The sequence below is a fragment of the Engystomops pustulosus genome, chromosome 3 (genome assembly GCF_040894005.1).
Source record: "Engystomops pustulosus chromosome 3, aEngPut4.maternal, whole genome shotgun sequence".
NCBI classification, from domain to species: domain Eukaryota; kingdom Metazoa; phylum Chordata; class Amphibia; order Anura; family Leptodactylidae; genus Engystomops; species Engystomops pustulosus.
This window is the reverse complement of record NC_092413.1, coordinates 104,378,086-104,405,468: the sequence shown is the minus strand read 5'-3', so window position 1 is coordinate 104,405,468 and position 27,383 is coordinate 104,378,086. Positions and strand designations below refer to the sequence as shown.

At 37.9% G+C, this 27,383-nt stretch overlaps 1 protein-coding gene and 1 long non-coding RNA gene across 7 annotated transcripts in view; one reads left to right on the top strand and one right to left on the bottom strand.

The window, feature by feature from the left end:
* Nucleotides 1–1,800, top strand: part of LOC140121714 (uncharacterized) — a 30,429-nt gene extending 28,629 nt beyond the window's left edge. Inside the window, exon 3 of the long non-coding RNA XR_011854164.1 lies at nt 1,456–1,800. This is a non-coding gene — a long non-coding RNA (uncharacterized lncRNA). The remainder of the gene's footprint in view (nt 1–1,455) is intronic.
* The window catches only part of FAM184A (family with sequence similarity 184 member A), a 124,894-nt gene that overhangs the window by 9,384 nt on the left and 88,127 nt on the right, over nt 1–27,383 (bottom strand). For 4 of the 6 annotated variants that reach the window (XM_072141682.1, XM_072141687.1, XM_072141685.1 and 1 more), the window contains 9 exons: nt 26,822–26,944; nt 19,191–19,352; nt 13,405–13,526; nt 13,168–13,318; nt 4,366–4,407; nt 2,039–2,251; nt 1,428–1,581; nt 466–593; nt 86–270 (listed from right to left, as the gene is read on the bottom strand). In XM_072141682.1, coding sequence (XP_071997783.1) covers nt 86–270; nt 466–593; nt 1,428–1,581; nt 2,039–2,251; nt 4,366–4,407; nt 13,168–13,318; nt 13,405–13,526; nt 19,191–19,352; nt 26,822–26,944 — 1,280 coding nt within the window. The remainder of the gene's footprint in view (nt 1–85; nt 271–465; nt 594–1,427; nt 1,582–2,038; nt 2,252–4,365; nt 4,408–13,167; nt 13,319–13,404; nt 13,527–19,190; nt 19,353–26,821; nt 26,945–27,383) is intronic. The other 2 variants (XM_072141684.1, XM_072141686.1) reach the window with 1 other exon arrangement.

Below are 27,383 nucleotides of genomic sequence, written 5' to 3'. Positions count from 1 at the left end.
CAGTTGTCAAACACCTATCTATGTAGTGTGTTGGTTGTAGTATATCCCATTCCTTTAATGGAGTATATAGAATACATTTCCTTACCTTATTTGCTGGTTGGCTTCACTACGTATTCGGAGGATCTCTTTACCCTTAAATTCAAGCTCTTTAGTCAGAGTGTTAATGCTTTCATGTAGTATCAGAAGCTCCTTGTTCAGATTAGAAACATGTTGCTCTTGATGCTTTTGTTGTTTCTCAAGTTCTGATATTCGCCCCAAATACTCAGATTCCTATTATAAAGATATTCTGCTCAAATAATTTACTTTTTTCATCTGTTCCTGTGCAGTTTTTAGGATTATGTCCTCTACATAAAAAATCCACAGTATTACACAGCATTTCAATAATATGTAAAGGTACACATTATATATGCCACCAGTGTGAACATAGCCTAATGAAGTATGTTCTTAATTTTTATATTACGATACCTGATGCCTGCTGAACTCTTTATGTCTCTCAAGCTCTGCGGCAGCAGCCTCCATTTCCTGCTGCTGGTGATTCCTTAGCTGGTCGATTGCAGCTGCATGCTGGTGATTCAGCTCAGAGCGCAACGATGCTACAAAGAAAACATCAGTAAATTGGCTTTATTCTTTGGCGATTATATCATGAATTTCGGGTGAAAAATACATGTATTTAAGTAATATGTATTTTTATGATTACACTAATACCCTTTCTATGGTTATCAGTTACTGGAATCAGTTTTTAACCTTCAAATATGTTGCTATTTGTGCGACTTCCAATAAACTCATCACAAGTTGGCTAAATGCTTTTTTAAATTTATTTATTAAAACGTGTTCAAATACCTTCTCAATATTGTTTTTCCTAATTTTAATGGTTGGAAATAATTCCAGTGACTTTCTCTGTTAAGTAAGAAGTTCTTGATAACTGTGAGATATTACAAATCCTTACTGACTCATTTTTCTTTTTGTTTTGCTATCTACTATGACGAGTGGCACCACAGCACAGCCAGTGGTTATCAATGTCAATGGATACTTTAAAGGGTACCCGTCACAAGCTTTGACACCATTAAACTAGTAGGGTATAAAATAACCTTTCTAGCATGCCCTTTTTATGTTAAATCGTTTGAGTATACAAATAGAAAATAGTATCTAAATTCAAATGCACATGAAAAGAGTCATTTTTTGGCCTGAGATGAGTCATATTTGGATTCTGAAGAGGGAGTTACAACCATGGTTCTGATACTGTATTCAATGTGAGAATTTTATCTTTAAATCACAACTGACTTGAGATATGGGTTTAAAGACATATTTGGGAATGCAAGTTGCAGATGAACATACAATTCCTAATGACGTCTTAATCTTCCTGATCTCCACTTGGATCAAATATTACTCGTATAAATGATCATAAAAGAAATACTGTAAATTTGCACCTAACATGGCTTTTCCATCATCTTCCAGCTCAAATCGAAGGGTCTGAAGCTCCTGTTCCATCTCTACTCGCAACATGTCCATAACCTGTTTGTGAGCATCTTTTAAAGACTGCAGTTCCTCCGAGTGCTTTTGATGCAAGCGATCTTCTAGATCCTATGAAGCAGAATAATGATATACAGAGGGAGAAAATAACCCCTATGCATCTCAAGCTGAAAGATAAATTGCATATAAAGATACAAGACAAGAAAATTGGACAAATTATCTTAAAGAACAGAACAGGCTGCTTTGCCACTAGGAAAGCAATCTTTTACTTAAACGATGCATCCTGTTAGTGAACATGAGTTTCTTCAAGGAAACCTGGAAGTTTTTTTTTTTAAAAACATGAATTTACTTTTATAATGACAGCATTGTAGCAGAGACCAGCTGACAAATACAGAAAAGCACCATAAATGCTAATATTTTCAGTTCCATCATTCTAGATCCCACCAATACTTATTACTTACACTGAATCTTAAAATAATCTTTATTTATAATACTATAGAATTAAGGTAGCATTAAAGGACTAGGCTACATGACAGCTTAATGGAGAATAGTTGTAAGAGGCACTTGCTTTCTGTTCTTGATCCTTTGCCTCCTCCATACTTTGGAACGCTAACATGTGGGCTTCCTGCAGTGACTTCTGCCTCTGCTGATGCTCCTCCTCCAACTCCTGAAGTTCTCGGGTCAGACGTTGTCGTTCTTGACCAAACTGGGACTGAAGCTGCTGCAAAGCATTCTGGGACTGACACAGCTGCATTTCAAGGTTCTGCTTCAGCAAGGAGATCTAACGCGCAGCAAAGATATCAAAAGAAAAATATCAGATTGATGGAATAAATAGAAGAAAATATGGTTGCAGCTGTACATTAACATGTAAATGAGTATTACTTTCTCTTTTCTGTGCTCATCATCTGTCAGCAACCAGCGGATTAACTATATTAAAATCCAAAATAATACTTTCATTGCTGCTATTTTTAAAGAAGTGGGAGCTATTTAAGTTATGGCAAGGAATATCAACATTTTACTGCTGAACCAGCCGTTCCCTTCTTTTAAGAGCTGAAGTGCTAAGCTTAATTCTTAACAATATGTGGTAAATACTAAGTAATAAAATGTGTTGTTTTAGTACATGTCTAAAGTAGTTCTTTAAATCCTTGAAATCCCCAAAAGGGATTAAAGGGGATGTGTTATTTGAAAAAATTGCAGTTGCTCTTTAGCTCCCAATGGAGTTCTTGTCATTTTTGATATCTTTGGTCTTCCTCAACTGTGCTTGGAAAAAAAATGTCAGGGTTATTCCTGTCTTGTAATATTATGTAGATGAATGGTGTACAACGACTCCATTTTGTATTGCCTCATGACACACAGGAAGGACCGTAGTAATATGAAGGGGAAAAAAACATTGTAACTTTAAAGCCCTTTAAAATCTATTTTAATGCTTTGAAAAGGCTTTCCATTGGGACAACAAATATGTTCCTTACATAAGGTAACATTATGACATGTATCATCTCTTTCTTGTAATGATGACAACGCTACTTACGATACCAATGAGTGAAAGGCACCAAAACTAGAAAGCTGATTAAGTGTTGAAAAGTTGCTGATATTATTGAAACAGGCTATGATAATGGGAGAAGGGTGAGGTAGAGAAGTAATTCTGAGGACAGACAATTTTCTGTGTTTCAAGTCAGTAATTCCATTAAGGAAAAACACAGTCAGCTTTTTCCCATCCAGAAAAAATCTGATAAAAATAAACACAGAAAAATACAGGTAATATAAACTTACTGTATTTTGAACACTAAAACCATCACCCAAATTACAATCCGGCTAGATCACTCCATATTGTAGAAATATATTCCAATATTCTAAATTCAAATCTGAAGACATCTAAACTATTTCTTCCAAAGCAGGTTCTAATGGGACAAAACTGTCTGGTAGAAAATATATTGCAATAAGAATTGCTAAGAAAATTGACTGGTACAAATGAGGGTTAGAGAGACAGCTATTTATCAATGCCAGGTCTCTTCTGCCTGCCAAAACTATAGAACAAATTTGTCACAAAAATGAATTCCCATGAAAAGCAAATATTTTCCCTAGACAGCATATTTTGTTTTCCATCAGCCAAAATGGTAAGAAGTTTCTACATAAAATGATTGAGAATGACAAACATGGCAGTTTATCAAAACAACATCCACTTAATAGAATTTAATTGGTTGCCCAGCTAGTCTGCACATCTTTTTAGTGCTACAATTATAAAATCTTTCCTGTCAATTCTGTCTGTTTGCTTGCTTTTTAATGGATTGGATGCACTGAAAGAACATACAGTAATTGCAGACTTTATCTCCTGCTCCAACCATTGAACCATCACTCTTTTGCATGGTTTTGGCTTCAACATATTACATAAAACATTGTATTTACAAAGCAAAACATGCATTTACTGTAGCGACACTATTATTTATCATGCTTGAAAGTTATTAGCGTTAGCTTTTTAAGCAACACACTGATGCCTCAGAATTTCTACTTGTGTCATTAAGGCTACGTCAGATTTACCATATACTTTATATTGATTATGTTATAGCAGAATCCAAATAATGCTTTATAGCAGCCGCCCAGCCTTCTGTAACAGCTCCAAGCAAATGCTGAACTTACAACTGCCAAAGCAGGATAATGGGACTCATCCATATAATATATGTTGCAGTACAATCGATATGTTCCTCTGCTGCTGATCTGCGTTCATTGAGATTGATTTCCAGTAGATCAATGGATACGGATTAAGGGCAGTGCTGTACATTTAGATAGGAAACCTTTAGCATATGACTGAATGGCAGCAAGCAATCTGTAGATAAGCTGCAGTGCAAATGATAACACGGGCATGCCTCCATGTCAAAACGGAATACAATGCTGACTTACATTACTGATGGATTTATGTAAAGCTTCACCAAGAGAGTGCCGCTATGAAAAGAAGATCACAGAAATAAAGGAAAACATTCAGGAAAACACAGGGGAAAAGAAAGGGGGACGCATATGCAACATAGAGAACAGTAATTGTACAAAACAAACGTGTGACATATGTTAAGTAAATATAAGAGGTGATTATTATCACAATGCACTGATGTCTTCTGTCATAAAGAGCTTAAAAGGCAATTTATGACTTTACTGGAAAACCCCTGCGAAGCCGTTGCAGGGAGAAAATAAAATATGTACGCGCCCTGCTCCTGGTCCAGAGTTGTGGCCTCTTTTGTCTGTTTGTTCTCCTTGCTGGAGTAGAAGGCGAGTGATCGACTACAGTTTTTAACCTTGGAACTTCCATTCTGTTTCAGAATTTAATCAGCCACACCAGTGGAGCAGGAAGCCAGAGCGGGGCCATTTATCCATTTTTATTTCCCCCCTGCCCTTAGCTCCCAGAGGTTTTTCCAGTAAGGCAAGAAAACCAAATAAAGGGGATATCACAAAATTTGATTGTTATCCCCTACTCACAGGATAGGGAATAACAATGTGTTGGTCTGTCTGCAGGGACCCCAATCAATCACACAGAGCCCCACCAATCAGGAGAACATGGGTTCTAATGCTCCCATAATATTGAATGGAGCAACTGGATGCATGCTCGACTTGCCACTCTATTCAATTAGTAAGAATGGGACTATTGGTAGGGGCGTCTGTTCTAGTGATCAGCATTTAGAATGCCATTGATGCCAGTGAAATGGGGAAAAACATAGTAAAACCATTTTAAGTATTGGGATACACAGGAAGATTCCACTGCAGCTCACCCACAGCAATTATGTTAGCTGCAGGGTGAATGGAAGTCATTCACATATCCACATGCTGAAAATTACAGCGCTTAAGAAACTATGTGCTATGGATTCTAAAATTTAAAATATGTTATTTGCTTTAGTTAAATTCATCCACCCTGCTGCAGCAAAATCGCAACTTAAAACAAGTGCAGAAAACAGGCATTTCACAACATTATTTACTAGCCATGGCTCTGGACGTGGTATTGTCCTATTCAATTACAAGTTGCATTAGCTAGCCACTACTAATAATGAAAATGGGCCACTTGCTTAGGATTGGGGTTCTTTTTTACATCAGGGATTTTTCACTGAACCCATTTTGGCTTATGGAAACATACAGATTGGTTTTCTGTTCCTGATGCCTTACTGACCCATTTCTTTCAATAGGCTTTTCCCACTTTTTTCAGTGATCAGTTTAGAACCTGTTCTTTTTGTGTTCACTGACAACAGTGAATAAGTAAAAAAAACCGAAAGTTTAATAAAGCCCACTGAAAAGAAAACTCACTGAAGCTAGAGAGCGAAATCCATAAGACAAAATGGGTTCAGTGAAAAATCAAGTGAAAAAAAACTTAGGCCCTTAAGTTCTGAAAGTTAGACTCACTAATCTTATATTGATAGATTAAATCATAATAAGTGCTGTATTTTATTGTTAACTGACAATCAAAATACCACTCATAATATAAGAATCAGACTAAAAGGCTTCGATGATTTTATAAAAACCCTTGTATTTGACATATGTTACACACAAGACTGTGGAGGTAAAAAACACATCTACAGTTAGGTCCAAAAACATGACACATGTGACACAAGTTTTGGAATTTTAGCTATTTACCCAACACATTCAAGATACAGATGCATAATCAATGTGGGCTTAAAGTGCAAACTCGCAGCTTTAAATTGAGGGCATTCACATCCTAATTGGAGGAAAGGTTTAGGAATAAGTAATTGGAAAATTAACCTAAAAGCTAGTGAATGGGCTACATGGGTTATTCCCTTACTGAGCCATCATTAATTGATAAAGTAAAAGGCCTGGAGTTGATTCTAGGTATGTCATTTTCAACATGCGCTCAAAGGAGCTCCTAGGGAAAGTAACAGTAACAAACCAGCATTGGGCTGCAAAAATTGTCCATCAGAAAGATAACAGAAATATTAGGTATTAGATATAATTTGGTAAATGATGGGAAGAAAAGCACTATAAAGAGCTCAGGAATTCAAAAAGCCTGGATGTCTGACTCCCACAGAAGTGGAGTGGATGATTGCAGAATCCTTTCCATGGTGAACAAAATCCAGCTAAGTGAAGAACACAATCCATAAAGATTACATGACAGCACATTCAAAGGGTTCACAACAGGGTGCAAAACATGAATCAGCCTCAAAAATAGAAAGGTCAGGTTAGACTGCAACAAATTTTTTTGGGTAGAAGAAACTAAGATCAATATGTACCAGAATGATGGAAAGAAGAAAGTATAAGTAGGCTTGGAATAGCTCATGACCCAAAGCTCACCACATCCTCTGTAAAACATGATGGGACAACATCACACTTTCAGGTTCCTCGGCACAGTCATTCCAAACACTCTGTGTATCATTTCCAGTGCTCTGCTCCACAGGGCATCCACCTCCCTGCATGTCCAGAACATATGAAAATCATCCGCATCATCCTTTGAACAGCTCGGACAGCAGGAATCCCCCCCTCAAGACCATCATTTCAACACCCGTGGCGTCTGATACACTCTATGGAGCAGGAACCACTGTGATCGTCTATGTGCCACATTTAATGTGCCCAACTCTCTCCTGACCCCCACCATTGGGTCCCCTACCACCTCATCCAATAATACCCTATACAAAAGAGATATTAGCCCCCTCATATGTTTAGCAGGTACTACACCATGCATAACTTTAATGGAAAAGAATGTCACCTCATCTGGGCCAAATTGAGCCTGTACAGCATGTCGAATCTGGAGGTACAGAAAAAACATCGAGTAGGGAAGCTCAAACTCATCAGCCAATTGTTGAAATGATTTCAGCACTGACTGGTCATATAGCTGTGTGAGAGCCTTTATTCCCTTCTGTTTCCACCCCTGCATGCCTTACATCATATATATTTCCCCCAAGACTGGATTATCCCATAAAGGGGTATATTTGGTAATGGGCCCTACTGCCATTATCGTCTTATAGATTCCCCAGATCTTTTGTATCAAGAGTAAAGTCGTGTGTAACTTCTCTAGCTTAATTCTGGGAATCCCCTTCTTCCAAATCAAGTCCCTAAGCAGACTATGTATTCTTCGGAACCAGAACTCCGGGAGCCAAACTGGTGCGTTATGCAATATATAGAGAAATTGTGGCATTAAAACCATTTGAATAAAGTTGGAGCGACCCAACGCCGACAAGGGCAACTTATTCCACACCAACACCCGGGACCGCATTCTACCCAACAGAGGAGTCAAGTTTAAATCAATATAATCCGCCAAAGATCTTGTGACCCGTGTCACTGGTTTTTATTGATGTGACTGAAGACAGAAGCAATGATATCTAATGGCACTTTATGAAAATATATTTCTTTTTTTGGAGTTTATTTGTATGACTCGTTCTGAAAGGATTTCTGTTCATATTCAACTAAATGCAGCAAGCTTGAATGGGCCGCTCTTCATAGTACATATAGACAATGATTCATAGCATACTGTGAAACCAAAACGTCCAAAAAAGTGGAATTTTTGCCAGATTTGAACTCAATCAAGCATGCATTTCACTTGCTTAAGACAATCAGGCCCATAAACAAGCAACAAGTGAAGCCTGCACAGTAAAACCCTGGCAAAGCATCACAAATAAAGCGTTTAGTGATGGGTTCCAGACTTCAGGTGAAGTATATAGGAGTCCTTTGTATGGATCCTGTCAATATGAATAAGGTAAGCAGTATGTAAGTCAACACTATCACCCTTTCTAATAAGTAGAGTACCTTTTTGGTTCACCTTGAACACAGCCTGCCTTGCATCAGTTTCCCAAGACAATGAGCTAAATGGAAATTCCTCAGCTGGGAACCCCAGCTATCAAATATTATTGCCGGGTGAATTTGCCGCTAAGCATTCTTTTTGCTGCAGGGAAAATGAAACCTTTTACGGCGCCCTTTGAAATCAATAGACCATACTAGCAATGCAAAATTTACCAGGTCGGCGTTCTGTGTAATAGAGAGCCTGTCCTCTGCACAATTTCTCTTCTTTTAGTTTTAAGAACATAGCCTGTAATCAGACTGTTTTTCTACATTTAATATGAACTTTGGTCATAATCCAAATATATGTGATACCAGCAATTTCATCTATAAATTCTTTAACCATTAACTTAAAAGATCTTTATCAATAATAAATGTTGAGGCTCATCTTAAAGCTATCCTGGCAGAAGTGTACAAAGAGATATAATATAGTATTAATTGCCCTACTACATGGATGGCCAAACTTTGAGCTTGTTGTATTAAAGTTCATTAAAAAAAAACTAGTATAACTCGGGTGGTGCGTCACTTCTACCAAAACTCGAGTCTCAGATGAGATGTTCCCTTCTCTCAGAATCGCTGAGCAGCAGCTGTGTTGAGGTACAGTGACAGCTCAATGAGGGCTTGGCAGGGATAACTGTCTCTGATGGGGTGTTCTCTTCCCCCAGTATTGCTGAGCAGTAGCTGTGGTGGGTATGCTGGCAGCAGGGTAAGGTTAGGAGTTGCCCCTGGTGTTCACACTGTCAGGAAGTGAAGACAAAAATGTCTCAGAGTGACACCTCTGACACGCTTGTTATAGGTTAGCTATCACTGTCCTACTAAATACAGAGATTCCATTTTATGATGTATATTGCAAATATATATGTATAGTGCAAAAGAGTGACAAGTGGATTAGAGAGTGGCAAATTGATTTTCTTTTGTTCTTTTTCCACCCCCACCCCCACCCCGGCAGGATGTATTCTATTCTGGACAACCTCTTTATTTAAAATGCAAGTAAATAACGCTTTCAAACATGTATTAAACATATGTTCAAGTTGTCATACGATCAAGTGCACATACAGCTACATGTAAATATTACCTGACACACAATGGGGCAGATTTATCAAGTGTCTGAAAGTCAGAATATTTCCAGTTGCCCATGGTAACCAATTACAGCTCAGCTTTCATTTTACCAGTGCTCATGAATATTTTAAAGGGGAGCTGGGATTGGTGGCCATGGGCAACTGGAAATATTCTGACTTTCAGACACTTGATAAATCTGCCCCATTATCTTAAAAAATGTAGACTGCTGAATGACTTGTTCCCTCTTCTGCTCACTTCTGGAAGGGGCTCAGCACAATCGGGTACATTTACTAAAAACAGTGCAGTATGTACTATGTGCAGTTTGCCTGAGTAGTGTGCAGAGGGACCCAGATTCATGAATTGTGGCGCCTGTTCTTTATGAATCTGGTGCTTTCTGCACTGCTCCAACAGAGTGCACAACTTTCTTTGGTGCACCTTTAACATGGGGAGTGCAACACACCTGTGCAAGCATGTGCAAATTTGTGTAGCGTGAAAAATAGTGCAGCCGTGACACAAAAGCATTACATGCGTCACAAATGTTGCGCAGCCACTTCTTAAATAGATGTGCAAAGTCTGAAAGAAAACTGGTGCAAGTAAATCTGGGTCAATGTTTTTAAATCATTAGGAAAATTTGCATTGCCATAATTTGCCTTGGTTTTCAAAAAAATTAAGACTAACATTATTGTGAGAGTTTTTTTCCTCTTCCTACATCACATCTTTACTGTAATAGGATTGCCAATTTTTGTGACTTAAAAAAAATGTATTTGATAAAACTTGTGGAAACCAGATCAAAATGCTAACCCACTACAACATTACCATTCACTTCAAAAGTAGGTTGAGAAACAAGCTTACAGCTACTAATGTTGAATTCCACAATTTTCATTCTCTTAAAGGGGTATTCCCATAAAGACAAGATTCTTAACTATACGCAGGATAACAAAATAACACATTCTTTAATTCACTGTTATAAACAAGTATGGCTTCTCTTGTCAGCACTGTGGAGTGCTCTCTGCCTCCTGGCCCTCCCACCTGCATTTCCAGACCAGCTCAGACACAGGCAGTGTGCAAAGACTTACTCTACTAGCTACAGACTAGATAAGGTCTTTAACTGGGAGGGAGGCTCAGCAGAGTTAAGTCTGTGTGTGTTATACGTGAGTTCGAGCTCAAGTGTGTCATTGTGTGTTATATCCATCTCATAGATCTCATAATCTCTCATCTCTGAGCTGTCTCGTCTCTTGTTTTCTGTGTTTCAGATACTAGTTGAATGTTTCAAAGCTAAATAAAAGTGTAGATAAACCCTGTATTATGATAATCTAACCACATTGACAGCACACAGTATCTCATAGCACAGATGGATCATGAATTGTCTGCTTAGAGAGTCCCTACCCAAATGCTGAAATTTTCACTTACCATCACTGAGTTATAGGAGCTGAAACTGCAATAAAACTGAGTAAAATTGTAAACTAAGGGGATTAAAAATTATCTTAATTGTGTAAACTTAACTAGGGGATTAAGTTTAAAGAACTTTCTTTCATGTGCAAACCCTTTCAAAGATTTTTTTCTTTACATCAAGTTTAAGGACTAATTCCATCAGAGACGTTTATGGTATATGCCACAGTGATAGAAGTGTGCCTTAAATATAGGACCAATGTCAATGGTCCCCTGAAATCATAGGTGCAACACCAAGCAGTCACACTAAGTACAGTGTAATTGGAGTGACAGCAGTGCACATAGAACATTTTCTTTTTAAGAAAGATGATGGATAGATTTAGATTTCTTACAACCCCCCACATAGCAAACAACCAGTATAAATCCAGAAGACCAACATGGAAATACTGAATAAAAGTGATAACTCCAAGCAGAAAAGTCATATATATATATAATGTGTATATAATGATAGGAATATCATGTGCTTAGAAATGTATGCATACACTATGTACGGCCAAACAATGAAAGGATGAAGCATGATTGTGCTTCATTCTCTTGTAAAACTCTGTCTTCATTTTACTGTAGCCACACTGGTTGATATCACCTGATTGCAAGTAAGATTTTGTAACCAAATGCACATGAATACTGCTTCAGGTTGTGCCCCGTAAGTGTCCACTATACTATGTACACACTTCATTGGTCTTGTCCAATGGATGGGGTTTAATATGCAACACAGTGTACCCAAATTCCCATATTTTAATGAAAATTTCAAAGCCAACTAGCAGTTGGTATAAACCTGGACCAAGTGTAAAACTGAACTGGTATTAAAAATCCAGCATTAGCAACTTTGGAAAATAGGGCAGATTTAAAAGTAAAGCTCAAAGTTGTAAAATTGTTGAACTATGAACACACCAATGTAGCCCCCAGCTGTTTCTAGATGACATGTCTTATACATGTCAATCATTGTAGGCCTCACAGGAGACCTATCCTAACTGCAGAGCATTAAGGGAGCATCATGTTTTAGGTAGACAAGCCCTTTAACGACAGAGACTTATGGGTTGGAATTGGAGCACACTCGTTCTGATGACTCGAAATCAATTGATAATGCCATGCACAGGTTGAAAGCCTAGCCAGGTGGATGGGATCTAGGTGAAAAAATGTCAGAAGACCCAGCACATCTGTCCCCAGACTTAAACTGTCCAGACTAAACTTGCACTATTATCATTAGACAAGATTAGTAACTGTCCATATTGTCAAAAATGGGCAGATGGAGAACAATCTTTGCTGCCAGGCTTTATAATGGAAAATCACCCCATATTAGATGTTTATAATTTTGTAGAATAATGTGGAATTATGCTTTTATTACATGTTAAATTGTTCCTTAAAAACACTATGGGATAGCTGAAATAATGTTTCCAGCACAAGCTTCTTAATTGTTAATTTATGCCTCTGAAAAGGGGATTTCAGCACATCTTGAAAAAGTCTGATATTTTTAGCTTGAGCGTGATATAAAGTCACATTTGAAATGGGTTAATCTATTCATGGGTTGCTATGACTGCAAAATACTTTGTCATCTTCAAAACATGAAGGATTAAGCAAGCGTGGTGTCCTCAGACTTTCAAGTGTCTTCACCATAAACATTGGACAGCATAGAGCAATTAAAATCCCATTTTCTCTTAAGCTGTGGATGACAAATGAGCTATTTCTATTAATCTTTTTAAGGGATAGATGAGAAGAAGCTTTGCATTGCTGCTTTTCCTAAAGTTCCACTGCTTTGGAACAATGTTGGATATATAGGATATCCCTAAAAACGGTGTTGACAATCCATTGAGCGGCCATCTGCTGGCAATGCTGTTGGGTGTTTAGCTACAATAAATGCTTTGTTAATAAAACAGAAAGATTCTTACTGTGTGATTGGGGCACTGTCTCTTACTGGAGAAAACAAGGTTTAATTTTCAGAGGTGACAAGGTTTCTTTACTGTAAGAACTGTGAATGTGTGGAAAAGCCAAGCTCAGGAGCTGGTCACAACAGGGACAGCAGAGATCTTCAAGAAGGGGCTAGATGCCCTTTTTACATCAAAATAACATTGACTTATGTTATAATATAGATTTTATTCACTTTAATCCCTAGCCTCATCCAGTCCCTTCCCTTCCTTGATTGAATTTTTTTTAACCATATTAACTATGTAACTATCATATATTATACAAGGGAGGTAGAAGATGAAGCCTGGGATTAGATTGTATTAATAAAACACCAGTGCTGAAAGGGGTAAGGAGACCATTACAAATGATGAACTTGACGGCTAGTATTGTAAACCTCAGGGACCATTTCCAGTATTTACAGTATTTCTACAGTCAGTAGATCACTTGCCACGCAAGCAATGGATAATTTTATCGGCTGGTTAGGCAATCACTCTGATTGCCTGTAAAAAATCTAGATACCAATCTTTGTACCTGCTCAAGAAGATCTTCCACTTTCTTTTGCCAGTTATCTTTGGCAGTGTGCATTTCTCTCTCCTTGAGCTGCAGTAGTTGGGCCAGAGCACACTTCTTCTCTTCGTCATGCTGCAACTTTAACTCTTCTCGTAACTTGCTACATTCCTGCCTTAAATATGCAAAAATTGAGTATATGTTTATGAAGATCTGCAGAAAAGGCATATTTTCACACTTCTACATATTTTAGTAACCAACCTGAGACTTTCAGTCCATTTCAGTTCCAGATCACGGGCAACTTTTTCAATCTTTAATCGTTCCTCTTCCCGCATGTCAGAAATAATAGCTTCATGTTGTTTTCTCTCCTTTTCCAGCTCACCCTACAATAAATAGTCATGTTCATGATGTGAAACTAGAATACTAAAAGATCCTAGAACCATATTAGAAGAAAAAATAAATAAAAAAAAATATATATATATAATCGATACTTCATTTCATTTGCCCTGTTAGTATATTGTAAATAAATAGAAAGGTGTGATATATTCAGGATTATTACGTCTTTATAAAAAAGAGCATTGACATAAAGAAAAGGTCACTCTAGTGGAACTATCCAGCATCATAAAGACAAACAGTTATACTGTAAGTCCACTTTGTCTTACACAGTATATTGTTCATCTATATAAAAAATAGAATATCTTAAAGGGGGTTTCCAGTAATTCTGGAACACCTTTTGGGGACCAGGGTAGTACTTGGATCTATGAGTAAGTGCCCCTAGTTCATCATGCTTGATTTGAGGTGTGACTTCCTTAAACATGCCTTGTCTGCTAGTATTCTGCCAGGCATGTAAAAAAACCCATTTCTGCATTTTGTTGGCTGAGAGCCAGAGTGCAGTCCGTAGAGGTAGGGGGCCTGGTTTAGGATTGCATTCAATACACCATTCTTAATAAATTCCCTCTACAATGTGTTGAACAAGTGGTTCTGGACAAGGGAAAGAGGATGTTAATTCTTAGCAGTTTGTCTTTTTTTATACTTTCATATTATTGTAGCTAGTGTTTGACTCCAATACATCTTTCAGGATAAATTTTAGTTTATGAATTGCACATTCATAACAGTGTACATAATACATTTATCTTAAAAAATTATGTTCTACTTTCATTTCAGGAAACATCATAAATCCTATTAATTATATATTTATAGATCTTTTGAACAAAATCAATTGTTATTATACTCATAGCAAGAAATTTGTAAAAACAGTGCAGCAAAATAGCAACCTATAATTGAGCATTTGTCAGAGGGATTCTATCCAATGAATTCTAAGGCTAGTTTTTCAAATTGAACTTTTTCTGTGGTTCTGTCCTACCAAATATCAGATTTTACACTGCTAAGTGCAAAAGGTTTACCTGAAGAGTGTCTTACTATTGTTCTGTATACCAGCGTCATCTGCAGTCACATTACCCATCACTCCTGAGGTTTATGTCCTGCTTGTGTGACATCATGTACATATCTTATCTTCTACCTTGCAGTACAGGACATTACATATCACATGCCACATCACAAGAAAGCGAATCATAGCTGTAATCGTTCACAATGGTAATCAGGTATACTGCAAGCCCTGGCAGTATCAATTCAAAGGTGCAGCATAAAACTGGTTATTATAATTAAAACATCTAGTTCTAGAACTAGGATGGCATAATCTAGTGAGCATTTGGACACATATTGTAACACAATGGGGGGACATTTACATACCCAGCCGCTGGAGTTCACCAAAAGTGCATTGTTCGACGATAATGCACTGTGCCGTGATTCACTAAGATTGTGCGCCCGATATCCAGCACTTGTTGCTTCCCCAATCAGGTCCAACAGAGTTCACCATCTTTTTAGTGGTGCATAAAAGTGCTTGGGCTTGCGACAGAATTTGAATGTTAAATCCTGAACTCAGTCTGAATCAGTCGGTTCCTCCGACGGCACTTGGAGGATTGCGTGCGCCAAAATCCCAGTGCAGACACTTGTTAAATACCAGTGCAAGCCGTGTAATCCCCGAAAAAAGGCGCACAGTCTGACGAAAGTGAGCAGCGCAACCCTTAGTAAATGGGTGTGGAATCAAATGTGTTCCTAAACTTTTTGGGCTGTAGACTGCTACTAAGTTTATTGTCTAATGCCTCCCCAGTTTTTAACCCTTTAAGGACCTCACCCTTTTTTGTTTTTTCATTTCCATTTTTCACTTCAAACAATCAAAAATCTATAACTTTTTGTTTACACGTAAAGAGCTCTGTGATGGATTGTTTTCTGCATACCAAATTGCACTTCATAATGACGGTATTTATTCTTCTATGCCGTGTATTGGGAAGCAGGAAAAAAATTCCAAATGCAGTGAAATTGGTGAAAAAATGCATGTGCGTAGTTTTGCTGTGGGCTTGGATTTTACGGCTTTCACTGTGCGCCCCAAAAGACATGTCTACTCTATTCTTTGGGTCGGTGCGATCACGGGGATAGCAAATTTGTATAGGTTTTAAAACGTTTATAAGGTTTCATACGCTTACAAAAATTAAAAACTCCTGTACAAAATTTTTTTTTTAGATTTTGCCATTATTTGGCACTGATAACTTTGGGGAGCTGTGGGTGGTGTCATTTTTTGCGACTTTTGATGACGTTTACAATGCTACCATTTTAGGACTGTACCACCTTCTGATCACTTTTTATTGAATTTTTCAAAATGGCAAAAAAGTGTAATTTTTTACTTTGGGCGCTATTTTCTGTTACAGGGTTAAACGCAGTGAAAAAACCATTATTATATTTTGATAGATAGGGCATTTTTGGACACTGCAATATCTAAAGTGTTTATGATTGTGACTGTTTATTTATATTTATGTCAGTTCTAGGGAAAGGGGGGTGATTTAAATTTTTAGGTTTTTTTAATTATAATTTTTTTTTATTTTTACTTTTACTATTTTTCAGACCCCCTTGGGTACTTTAACCCTTGGTTGTCTGATTGATCCTACCATATACTGCCATACTACTGTATGTAAGTATATGGGGATTTTCATCCTCATACATTACAATATGCAATTAGTAATGAATGGGTTAAATCCAAACGACTGATACGGACTGAGCGCGGGATTTAACTTTCAAATTGTGTCACAAGACAATGCCCTTACATGCACCATGAAGAAGAAGGGAACTTCGTCGGACTTGAGTAGGGAAGTGAGACATGTAAGATATCGGGCACATGACCTTAGTGAATCGCGGCACAGTGCATTATTGTAGGACAATGCACTTTCTGTGAACTCCGTCAGATAGGTAAGTAAATGTACCCCAATAAGTTCAAGGTCAGGTATCCAGGAATAAGAAAAATCAGGTAGCAGTTGTTGCAAAAGACAAGACAAAAGACAATGCCAAGGTCTAACACAGTTAGTGAGGAACAGATAAAAAAAAACAATACAGCTTAGCTGGAACTTGATGACTAGGAACTTTTCACAGGCTTCCTCATCTTCGACCTTTTCATGCACAACAAGAGCAAAAGAAGTTCCTTACTCTTTGTAGTTATGTGTTCTTTGTATCAATGAAATGACTTGGATGTCCAAAATAATGGTAAAGGAGCAATTGCCTCAAACACTTCTTAGGCATGAGTTCTCTATTTGTTCAGCGTAACGTAAGGTATCTTAGCCAACAAAATTAAGTCAAAGGTCTTCAGAAAGCAAGTGATATCTAGCATTAGGTCCCGTAGCAGGTTGGGATGTTTCTAATCAGTGAAGGATCAAGACATGGATTAAATGGCTCTAAATTGCTAGATAATCCCTATAAACACTACAGGCAGTCCCCTACTTAAGGAGACCCGACTTACAGACAACCCCCAGGACCCCTCTGCCAACTGTGACCTTTGGTGAGGCTCTCTGAATGCTTTACTATAGTCCCAGACTGCAAAGATAAGCTATAAGGTGTCTGTAATGAAGCTTTATTGATAATCCTTGGTCCCATTACAGCAAATAATTTTGAAACTCCAATAGTCACTGGGGCAAAAAAATGTTTTGTCTGGAACTACAATGATAAAATATACAGTTTCGACTTACATACAAATTCAACTTAAGAACGAACATATGGAACCTATCTTGTACGTAACCCGAGGGACTGCCTGTACATTAAGTTATGTGACTATTTTTCCTGCTTTTGCTGTAAATTCTAACCCTACAAAATGCATGGTTACATACTCCCTAGTAAGAACCATATTATCTTAAAATATCTGCACTGGTTGATGCTGTAACTATTTAGTATTCTATTTTCATCAAAATTTGTTGGTTGTTCTGCAAGCACATGATTAGCATAATGCTAGTTGAAGGATTCTCTGGGATTGTTAGCAAGATGTTTCTCGTTCCTTGGGGACAAATAACAAACAGATCTAATGATCTTTGTGCAAGTTAATACTGCTGTAATGAAGCAGTCAGCTCGACTTCTGTTTCTGCCGTTTCTTATCAACACATACAATTCCTTTCCTGCTTAAACCAGAAGGTTCTAGATTAAGCTACAAATTATTTATGTGATTAAAAACACAATCAGAATTGTAGAACATGAGAAAAAGCACCCACAACAACATAAAAATGCAATATAAGAGCCTATGGAGAATATACATACTGCATGTACGAGACATACATACATTACACTACTTATACATTACATTACACTACTTATACATTACACTATTTATATTGTTCCAGCACACAAATCGAAAAGTTTATTGTAAAAGATACTTTCAAACTTTTTGTGACTTTATTTAATATCAATAAATGCCATAAGAATTAGTAGTATTAGTTCCAATACAACATACTGGAGATTTGCCACATGTCTAGATATTTAAGGTATCAAAGCCGAAAGGTTTGATAGAGTTTTTCACAAAAATAATACATGTGTTTTTAAAGGGAATCTTTAGTCAGGAAGGTCATTTTGGATGGTGACAGGTTCCAATAACCTCTAGCATGTTGATTTTTAAAAATACCTTTGTTGTGCATCTGAATAATTCCACAGCTTTTTAATTGTTTCTTTAACATTACCTGGCTCCCTGCTAGCAGTGTGTCGTGAGTGCCAGAAGGGGGGGGGGCAGTTCAAATGAGAATTGCTTCTGGCAGAGAGCTATTATAAGCTGGGGGAGGGAGCAGGAAGAGGCTGAGGGAGAAGGAGGTAATGAGTGAGGATGAGGAGAGGAGAAATTGACTAAAAGACAACTTGTACCGTATAAACTGTCTCCCTCTCTCCTCCTCTCCAGGCCTCAGCACACACTGCTGGCAGGCAGCCAGGTAATGTTAAAAATGATTAAAAAGCAATGGAATTATTCAGATGCACTACAAAGGCATATTTGATATCAACATCCAAGAGGCTAAAAAATACCTTCTTGATGGCAGGTTAAAGGGATCTTGTCACCAGGAGACCCATTTTTAGCACTCCCCCAGTCCCCACAAGGCATAGTACATAAACTTCCAAAGTGTTTTTGTCTAAAAAATAGGTTTTACAGAAAAAAAGATATGTTATATTGTACCTTTCATTAGCATCTGCTGTGTGACTAGGCACTCGTCCACTGGGAGTGGCTGGAAAGGAGCAGTTTCCCCCCACCCTTGGGAAACAGCTTCTCCATGTGTCCTTTTCAAATGTATGAATAACTCCCCTCACTCGGGATTGGCTGAAGAGGAGCAGGGGGCGTTGCTGAGCCAAGTGATTTTCATATATTTGAAAAGGACACACGGAGAAGCTGTTTCCCAAGGGTGGGGGGGAAACTGCTCCATTCCAGCCACTCCCAGTGGACGAGTGCCTAGTCACACAGCAGATGCTAATGAAAGGTGCTATATAACATATCTTTTTTTCTGTAAAACCAATTTTTAATACAAAAACACTTTGGCAGTGTATGTACTATGCTCTGTGGGGACTGGGGGAGTGCTAAAAAGGGGTCTCCTGGTGACAGGTTCCCTTTAAGACAAATGTGCAAATGTGTTCATGGTTTAATTTGTCAATACAATTGTCAATAAATGCTTATATACAGTAGACAGGGCCTTAGCAGTTACCTGAACAGCAAACAATGAATCACTTGTCTCCCTTAGTCGCTCTCTTGTTACATCCAACTCATTCTGAATCCTGTCTTGAGCATCCTTAAGACTTGTAATGTGACACTCAGCTGAGCCAAGTCCTTGTTCACTTTTTTTTACCAAGTCTTGAAGGCGGCAAATCTATTTCAATGTACAAAGCATGATTTTGTGTTAGTGAACATTGCCTTATTAATAAGAGAACTGCATATGTAAATGATGCCTGGTATACAGAGAATATATCCAACTTTATTTACATTACTGCCTTCTTTCTTCAGCCATGGAAACCTCACCTGTAAGTTGATAACATACTGTACAATATAGACAAATAGCTCCACAAACACTACACAAAGAATGCTATACTTGCATTAACATAAAACGATGTCACATAAAATCATGTTTATTTGATTGCTAACTTTTCTAAAAACACACATCAATAGTACTAGTCAATACAAAAACTGTGTAATATCTTTTATCAGAGCAAAATGACCCTTTTTCACTTACTTTGCCTCATATCATCCTACCTTCATAACAATTGGACTTTCTCTATGAAAGCACTCCTGAATTTTGTCTAGCCAGACAGGCAGAAGCTTTCCAGGGTGTCACACTACTGACAGTGGGGAACTTATATTTGATACACTACGTATTTTTCATTTTCATTTTTCCATCTACAAAGAATGGAGAGGTCTACAATTTTGTATTGTAGGTTCGCTTAAACTCTTATCCAACTCTGGATAAATAGTAATCTTTGAGACTTTGGTCCCAGCTCACTTCACATCATTGACAAGATCCTTCAGCTTAAGACTCACCTAAGCTGCCCGACAACGTGGTGATGCATCGTGTGGTCACTGCGCCGTGACCTGGAGCCATTGAAATCTATGGGGGCCGTGAGCTGAACGCAAATCATGTGACCAGATCATGGTCCCCATTGTGGCTATGTGAATGAGGTCTTAGACCTGGGCTGATTCCTGAACTTTCTCAAAATGTCCTTATCCCATTAGGTATGAACATGTGCTTCTTGTATTTCCTTCATTTTCAAATAAGTACACCATCAGGTGCTGCCATCTCACCAAGCAGCTTACCCATCATCCTGTATCCCAGCCTAGCCTTGTGCAGGTATACAATTTTGTCCCTGGTGTCCTTAGACAACTCTTTGGTTTTGTCTGTGGTGGAGCGGATGGAGTGTTATTGTTTTTTTTTTTTGTGGAGATGTGTCTTTTATACAGGAAACAAGTGCTATTCATACAGGTAATGAGTGCAGAGTAGGAAGAGCTTCTTAAAGAAAAACTAACATGTCTGAGAGAGACAGAATTCTTGCTGGTTGGTAGGTGATCAAATAATTAATACAATAAAATGCCAATTAGTTATTTAAACAACATACCGGTACAGGATTTTCTGGATTGTTCTTTACATTCTGTCTTTCACAATTAAAATGACTTTACATTCTGTGTAGGTGGGAAAACTTGCAATCTTGGCAATGTATCAGATACTTCTTTTCCCCACTGTAAAAGCTTTATGTCGTGGGGAAGCAGCGAGTCACAGCAGTTAAGTCTCCTTCCGGGAACATTAAGATAACTGCAAAATTAGGCCAGATTCACAGTGTCAGTGACGGCTGCATTTCGGAGATGCAGAAACTTTGGGCATCATACATCAATATGATGCACAGGGTTCTGTCCCCAGCAGCTTGGTCAGTCCGTGACACAAAACATTTCATTTTCTGTGATCACAGTTGCCCCTATTTATTGTATTTATTTAGATTGTGTCATTACTCACATATAGAAAAGACTAAACTGCCATTGGCAGAAAATAATACCCATATCCGGACAAAACCATAATTGGTGTTCTAGTAGATAAAACTTAACATTTATTTGAACACAAATTTAATAAAGTTAAATAGTAGCGTTGCTACAAAAATGCTCAGGGAAAAGAGGTAATTAAAAACACAGTAAGGTCGGCTCTATGAGTCAGGGGTATATTGACAGTCTAAAGCTCCCTATCACTATCCTATATGGTGGTTATCAACAGATATATGCCGGTTATCATAGCATCCTCTGCCGAGCCTCTCGAGAACGATTGATTTCTCTCTCACCACAGTGACAATACGTGTCTCACAGTAATATGACACTCATGTCCCTGAGATCACCTAGTGCATGAACACTGTATACGATTGGTTTGCCCATCCTATAGGGGCAATATACCCCTGACTCATAGAGCCGACCTTACTGTGTTTTTAATTACCTCTTTTCCCTGAGCATTTTTGTAGCAACGCTACTATTTAACTTTATTAAATTTGTGTTCAAATAAATGTTAAGTTTTATCTACTAGAACACCAATTATGGTTTTGTCCGGATATGGGTATTATTTTCTGCCAATGGCAGTTTAGTCTTCTCTGAGTTAAATTCCCTGCCATGACAACTGGTCCACTTCTTATTAAAAATTACTCACATATACAAACTGTACTAATGATATCTACAAAGTTTGTTGAAAAGTTAGATATTCTTTAATCCTTTACTTTATTTCCGTGGATGAAAAAACAAAAACAAATAAATGTGGTAAATTAATTTTTAATAATGCAGACAAATGGTAAGCCATAATCTTACATTTTGGAATGCAAATGCCTTATTTCATTTTCTGCACATAAGCAGTAATCAGAATTGTAAAGTGTAAGCCAAGCAAAGCATTGGCACATGCACCTGCCTCTCTGCATCAGCAACAAAGTATAGGGTAGGCAGAGAAAGACTGTAACTGGTGATAGGCAGGTGGATGAGGGTGGGAAAGCAGTAAATGCTTCTCAGATGTCAGAAATTGAGACTTAATCCAAAAAGTTAAACTTAAAGCAACACTAGCAGAAAAACAATTCAATTACCCTTACATTCCCACACAAAATTCCATTTGTGTTAGCATTCAGCAACCAAATAACTAAAAATACAGCATTTAAGGATTTTGTTCTTAAAAATGAAAACAGTGCAACCCATATCAACCACTTATAAACCTAAATTCTAGATTATATAAGTATTTACCCAGGAGGCCATTTAAGCAGCTCAGTACTATATATTATAGTTTTGTCAATGGCTCTAAAATTCTTCATAGACATAAATGACGACCAATGAAAACACTTTACATACTGTAGTATCAGAATGCGAATGTGATACTGTATTGCATCCTATGTCAGGACCAGTAATAAGGAAGGTATTTGTACATTGCTTTTCAAAAGCAACATTTCCTTAACAAAATCTTCTACATAGTGGGGCAGGTTTACCGATCTGTTTAAGACAGATTTGTCTATTTGCACCTCTCCAGAAATTGCCTGGGGCCACATTTATCAGGGGTTTTGGACAGTTTTGGTACTTTTACATTAAAATAAAAGTGGCATTTACAGGAGATTGGGAGTGCATCTAATTTTGGTGCATTTTCCTGCAAAATAGGAGGTACAAAATTAGACTATACAGTCTACAGTAGCCGGGTATGCATATATCCAGCGCGATGGAGAATAGGAGGGGTGATCCCTTCCTTATCCATAGAGATACATGGCATACGGGCCATGCCCACGGGGAAAGATAGGACATGTCCTATCCATTCCCAGTATACGGAGTGGTAACGTATCACTCCGTGGGGACATTGCCATCTACAGGGGACTTATGTAAGGGCACAAGCTTGCGGCCGTACATACGTCCCCCATACGGTCATGTAAATTTTTCTCTTCAGTATGTACAGCTGTATTTAAGGGAAAGGAGTGGGAACAGCTGGACTAGGAGTCTCTCATCTCTATTTTCTGCTATCTACGTCCCCCATGTGGTCAGGAGATGCTGGGCCCGGGGATAATAAGACTACCCAACAGTGAGTATATCTGATGTGTATGCGTATGTGTGTATGTATTCTGTATATTGTACTGTATGTGTGTGTGTAAACGTTGCATGTGATGAGTATATGCTGTATGTGTGTATGTGGTGTATATATGCTGAATATGTTGCAGGTATGTGTATATGGTGTATGCTGTTTATTGTATTGTAAGTGTGTATGTATGGTGTGTGTATATTAGATATATGTGGTTTTTTTTTGCTGTATATGTGTATATGGTGTGTTAATACTGTATACATGAGTATATATGTTGTGTATGTACTGCTTGTGTAATAATACAATGCATTTATACTATATGTGTTTGTATTTTGTGTTTACATATTGTATGTGTGTATAAGATGGGAGTATACTGTATTTATAAATGTATATGAGTGAATAAATGTGTATCCTTGAGTGTATAAATGAGTGTAGAAATGTATGTGAATATGAGTATGAGTATGTGTGAATGTATAAATATATGTGAGTGTACATATATGTATATTTTTTGTAAGGGGAAGGCGGGCCCGATTCAGAAGTCTGCTATGGGGCCCAGCCTCTCCTAGTTATGTCCCTGCACACATGGCAGCATATCGATCCGCAGCCATACAAAAACATTTCTACCACAGCTCCAGCTCTCCTTGGCAACCCACTGTATATACAGGATACATCCAGTGAATAAACGCATGTTGTAAGTTTTTTTCCCATTACCATAGACTTCTATGGGGTATATGAAATGGAAATACAGGAGAAAACAGGACATGGTCTATATTTTTTTCTACCTCGCTCATGGTATGGTACATTATGGTGAGCAATACGTCCATTCATATTGATTCTTACACAGTTCTTTAGTACTAACACTGCCTACAACTTTACATGTACTAAACTGCTGACAGATTCCCTTTCAAATCAAAACCTCCATACTTAATGGGGCACATTTACTTACCCGGCCCATTCGCGATCCAGCGGCGCGTTCTCTGCACAGGATTCGGGTCCGGCTGGGATTTAAGATGGTAGTTCCTCCGCCGTCCACCAGGTGGCGCTGCAGCGCCAAAAATAATCTTAACGCCCCGGAATGCACCATCCCATAGAAGGTGAAGGTGAGCGCTCCCCAAGCGACACATTTTCGGTTTTTAAATGCGGCGGTTTTTCCGAATACGTCGGGTTTTCGTTCGGCCACGCCCCCCCCGATTTCTGTCGCGCGCATGCCGGCCCCGATGCGCCACAATCCGATCGCGTGCGCCAAAAACCCGGGGCAATTCATGTACAAGCGGCGCAAATCGGAAATATTCGGGTAACACGTCGGGAAAACGCGAATCGGGCCCTTAGTAAATGACCCCCAATATGTCTGAAATCAATGCAAAGACAATTACCCTTATAAATCTTAAAACATCATCAGAACAATTTAATTACTTTTTGGAAAGTATGTACAACTAATAGTAAAAACAAACTATGACTAATGATATATAATAGGAAACTAAAAAAAATAATAATAATAAGCTGCCAAATAAATTCAGAATTGCAGTTAACATTACTAATAGTCACCTACTGCTGCCACTGCCAGTCATAAAAACTACTGCTATAAAAACTCATGCTATACATAGAACATAGTTAAGTTGGGATCTGGTGAATTAGTTAAAATCATTATGTGTGAGGCACCAATGTTTCCTCATGAAAGAGTTTATATTCAGGTTCTCTTTTTAGGCTAGCAATAATAGTTTCCCTTTCAAAGCCCTCCAGGATCATTACTCTAAGAAGATCTAACATAACAGAGATATCTGCTGATATTCAGGCTTTTAAAGGGACTATTGTTGTTCTGGCTGTCTGGAAAGTGTTAGTAAATGTACCATTTTCATTTCCATTGTAATTGCAGAAGCACATGGAGAGCAGTGAATCATAGCAGCACAGTCAAGAAGTTAACAGCAAAGCATTATGTTGGATTTATACATACTGAGAACAAGACTGTATTTTCCAAGGCAATGAATCCTGAAAAGAAAAGGTCTTTTGTCTGCTTACAAGCACATAGAATGTAATAAAAGAAAACATTTTTCAATGAATATCAGTAAAGATTGTGCTTCTGTATAACTAACTGGCTGAACTTAGGTTCCCTAAAATGCACCACATCTACCACCAGGATAAAGGTTTGTAAACAAAGCACACTGACATACATCATCTGCTCAGCTTTTAACTTCTAATGCCCTTATTTAAAAAAAATGAGCCTGAGGGGCTCCAGTCTCCATTGACATCTATGAAGTTTGGAGCCCCTCAGGTTCATTTGCATAATTTTTAAAACCTTTACAAGTTTCTAAGAAGCTAAAAGACCAAATCCTGCCAGAGTGGGAACACACCAGTATGTCAGTGTGCTTGGTTTACAAAAGAGAAACCTGTTATGTGCTAATGTCAAAGTCTGTTGCCATTGGCTGATAGAATAGGAGGTGTTTATTGTGGGAATATGAATGTCTGATACAAAAACCCATAACTCGATAAATAAATGAATATAACAAAACCCAACCCAATTAGTCACAAAATGGAGCTTAGATACTTAGATTTTATGATTCACAAAATGTTATGGACTTTCTAAAATAGGTGGAGTAATCATAAAGATGGCCACCACTGGAAACTACAAGTCCCTTGATCCTTTTACATCAACGGTTGATGTTCACATTCTTAGTCATGTTTTGTATATGTGTGTGGATGATATAAATGGGAAATTTTAGAATTAAGGAATCTCTTTTTTAATTTGTTAGCTAGAGGTGCATCCACCTTCCGATTCTGTGAGTAAAATTAAATATTCATCTTTTGTAAGGAGTAAGTATATTTGTGGTGAATCAAATTCCTAAGGTGGTCCCTTTCTTTATGAGAGCCTGCTAGCATCTGTGTTACGCCGTGTTTGTTCTTATGTTCTAACGGGCGTATTTTGGTCAATGTGGCATTAATTTCTTTTTCACTAGCCTTCCTTTATTTGATACTAAGTGAGCAGTCACTACTCACTGTAACAGTAACATTTGTGTCGCGGATGCACATAAAAGGGGCATTCCAGTGCTGAATTGGTGCGTGTGCCACATTTAGTACCATGATGACTCGACAGGATTGTGTCGAACGCCATATGTTAAATGTTCACCACAAAAAGTGCAGAAACTGTCAGAGCAGTGCAGGGGGTGCCAGGTTCCAGAAGAACGTGCGCCACAATTCACAAATACGCTGTACTCTGCACACTGCACAGGCAAACTGCACCCAGTGGATAGAAAGCAGTCCCTGGATATGTGATGTCACACAGGTGCACGGCTCAGTATAACACACTGCTCTGATTACTCTCTGTGGTGCTAACAAGCTGTGCACCTGAGTGACATTGAAGGGAACATAGAAACTTTCTAAATAATGACAGCAAGAAGAGATCTAGAAAATCATGAAAAATGGATACAGAAAGTATATTGTAGAACTTTTCAACATACAAACAATAACATTTATCTACTGCAATAGGAAAAAAAATGTGTCCTTACAGGGTTTAGGTGTAAAACAATGAGTAATTATTATTATTTTTTAATAAAATATATAAATCATCTATGTAGCTATATATTTATGATGGTTGTTTTTCAAGTAATGTTATCACTGTAATTTACTGTAAGCAAATTTTGCATTAATAAAAAATGTACAATATAGCGAGTTCAGAGATCAAAGAGGTGACATTAAACAAAGATATACTTTACACATTTTTGAGCACAAATAAGAGTTAGCTAATATTTACACCACAGTATAAAAGTGGGTTGTGATGTTTTTACCTCCTGATTGGCGTTGCTCAGCTTGTTTGTCAGTTCTTCCTTTAGACTTTCAAGTTGTTGCCTCAATTGACTTTTATCTTCTTCCAAACACAATTTCTCCTTTTCAAATTGCTGTTGAAGTTCCTGTATATGACAATTCATTAGTGACACCATTCTAGTTTCCATTTGAGCCGGTCAAGGCCTCTCTCATATAGAACTATTATCAGTAAGATATTATACCTTTTTTTGCAGGAAGAGTTCAGCAAATTCAGTGTTATTTGTCATTTATCTATTTTTACTTCTTTTCTTCCTATACTTAGTAGCAATGATTTAGAAATGAGGGTGGGGCTGTCAGAGACTCACAGCTGTTGCTGCATGTGCATCATAGAGAGGATAGGTTATTACCAATTTCATATATGTTCCATTATTCCAAATGAATAATTCCATCGACAGTTGATATGGCAGAAACCTGAATAGATCCATATTTGTATATATTTTAGCTTTCCCGTGCTGTGTGTTGTGTGACCTTACTGGATAACAATGAAAACGATTTAGTGATGACTTAAAGGGCACCTGTCATCAG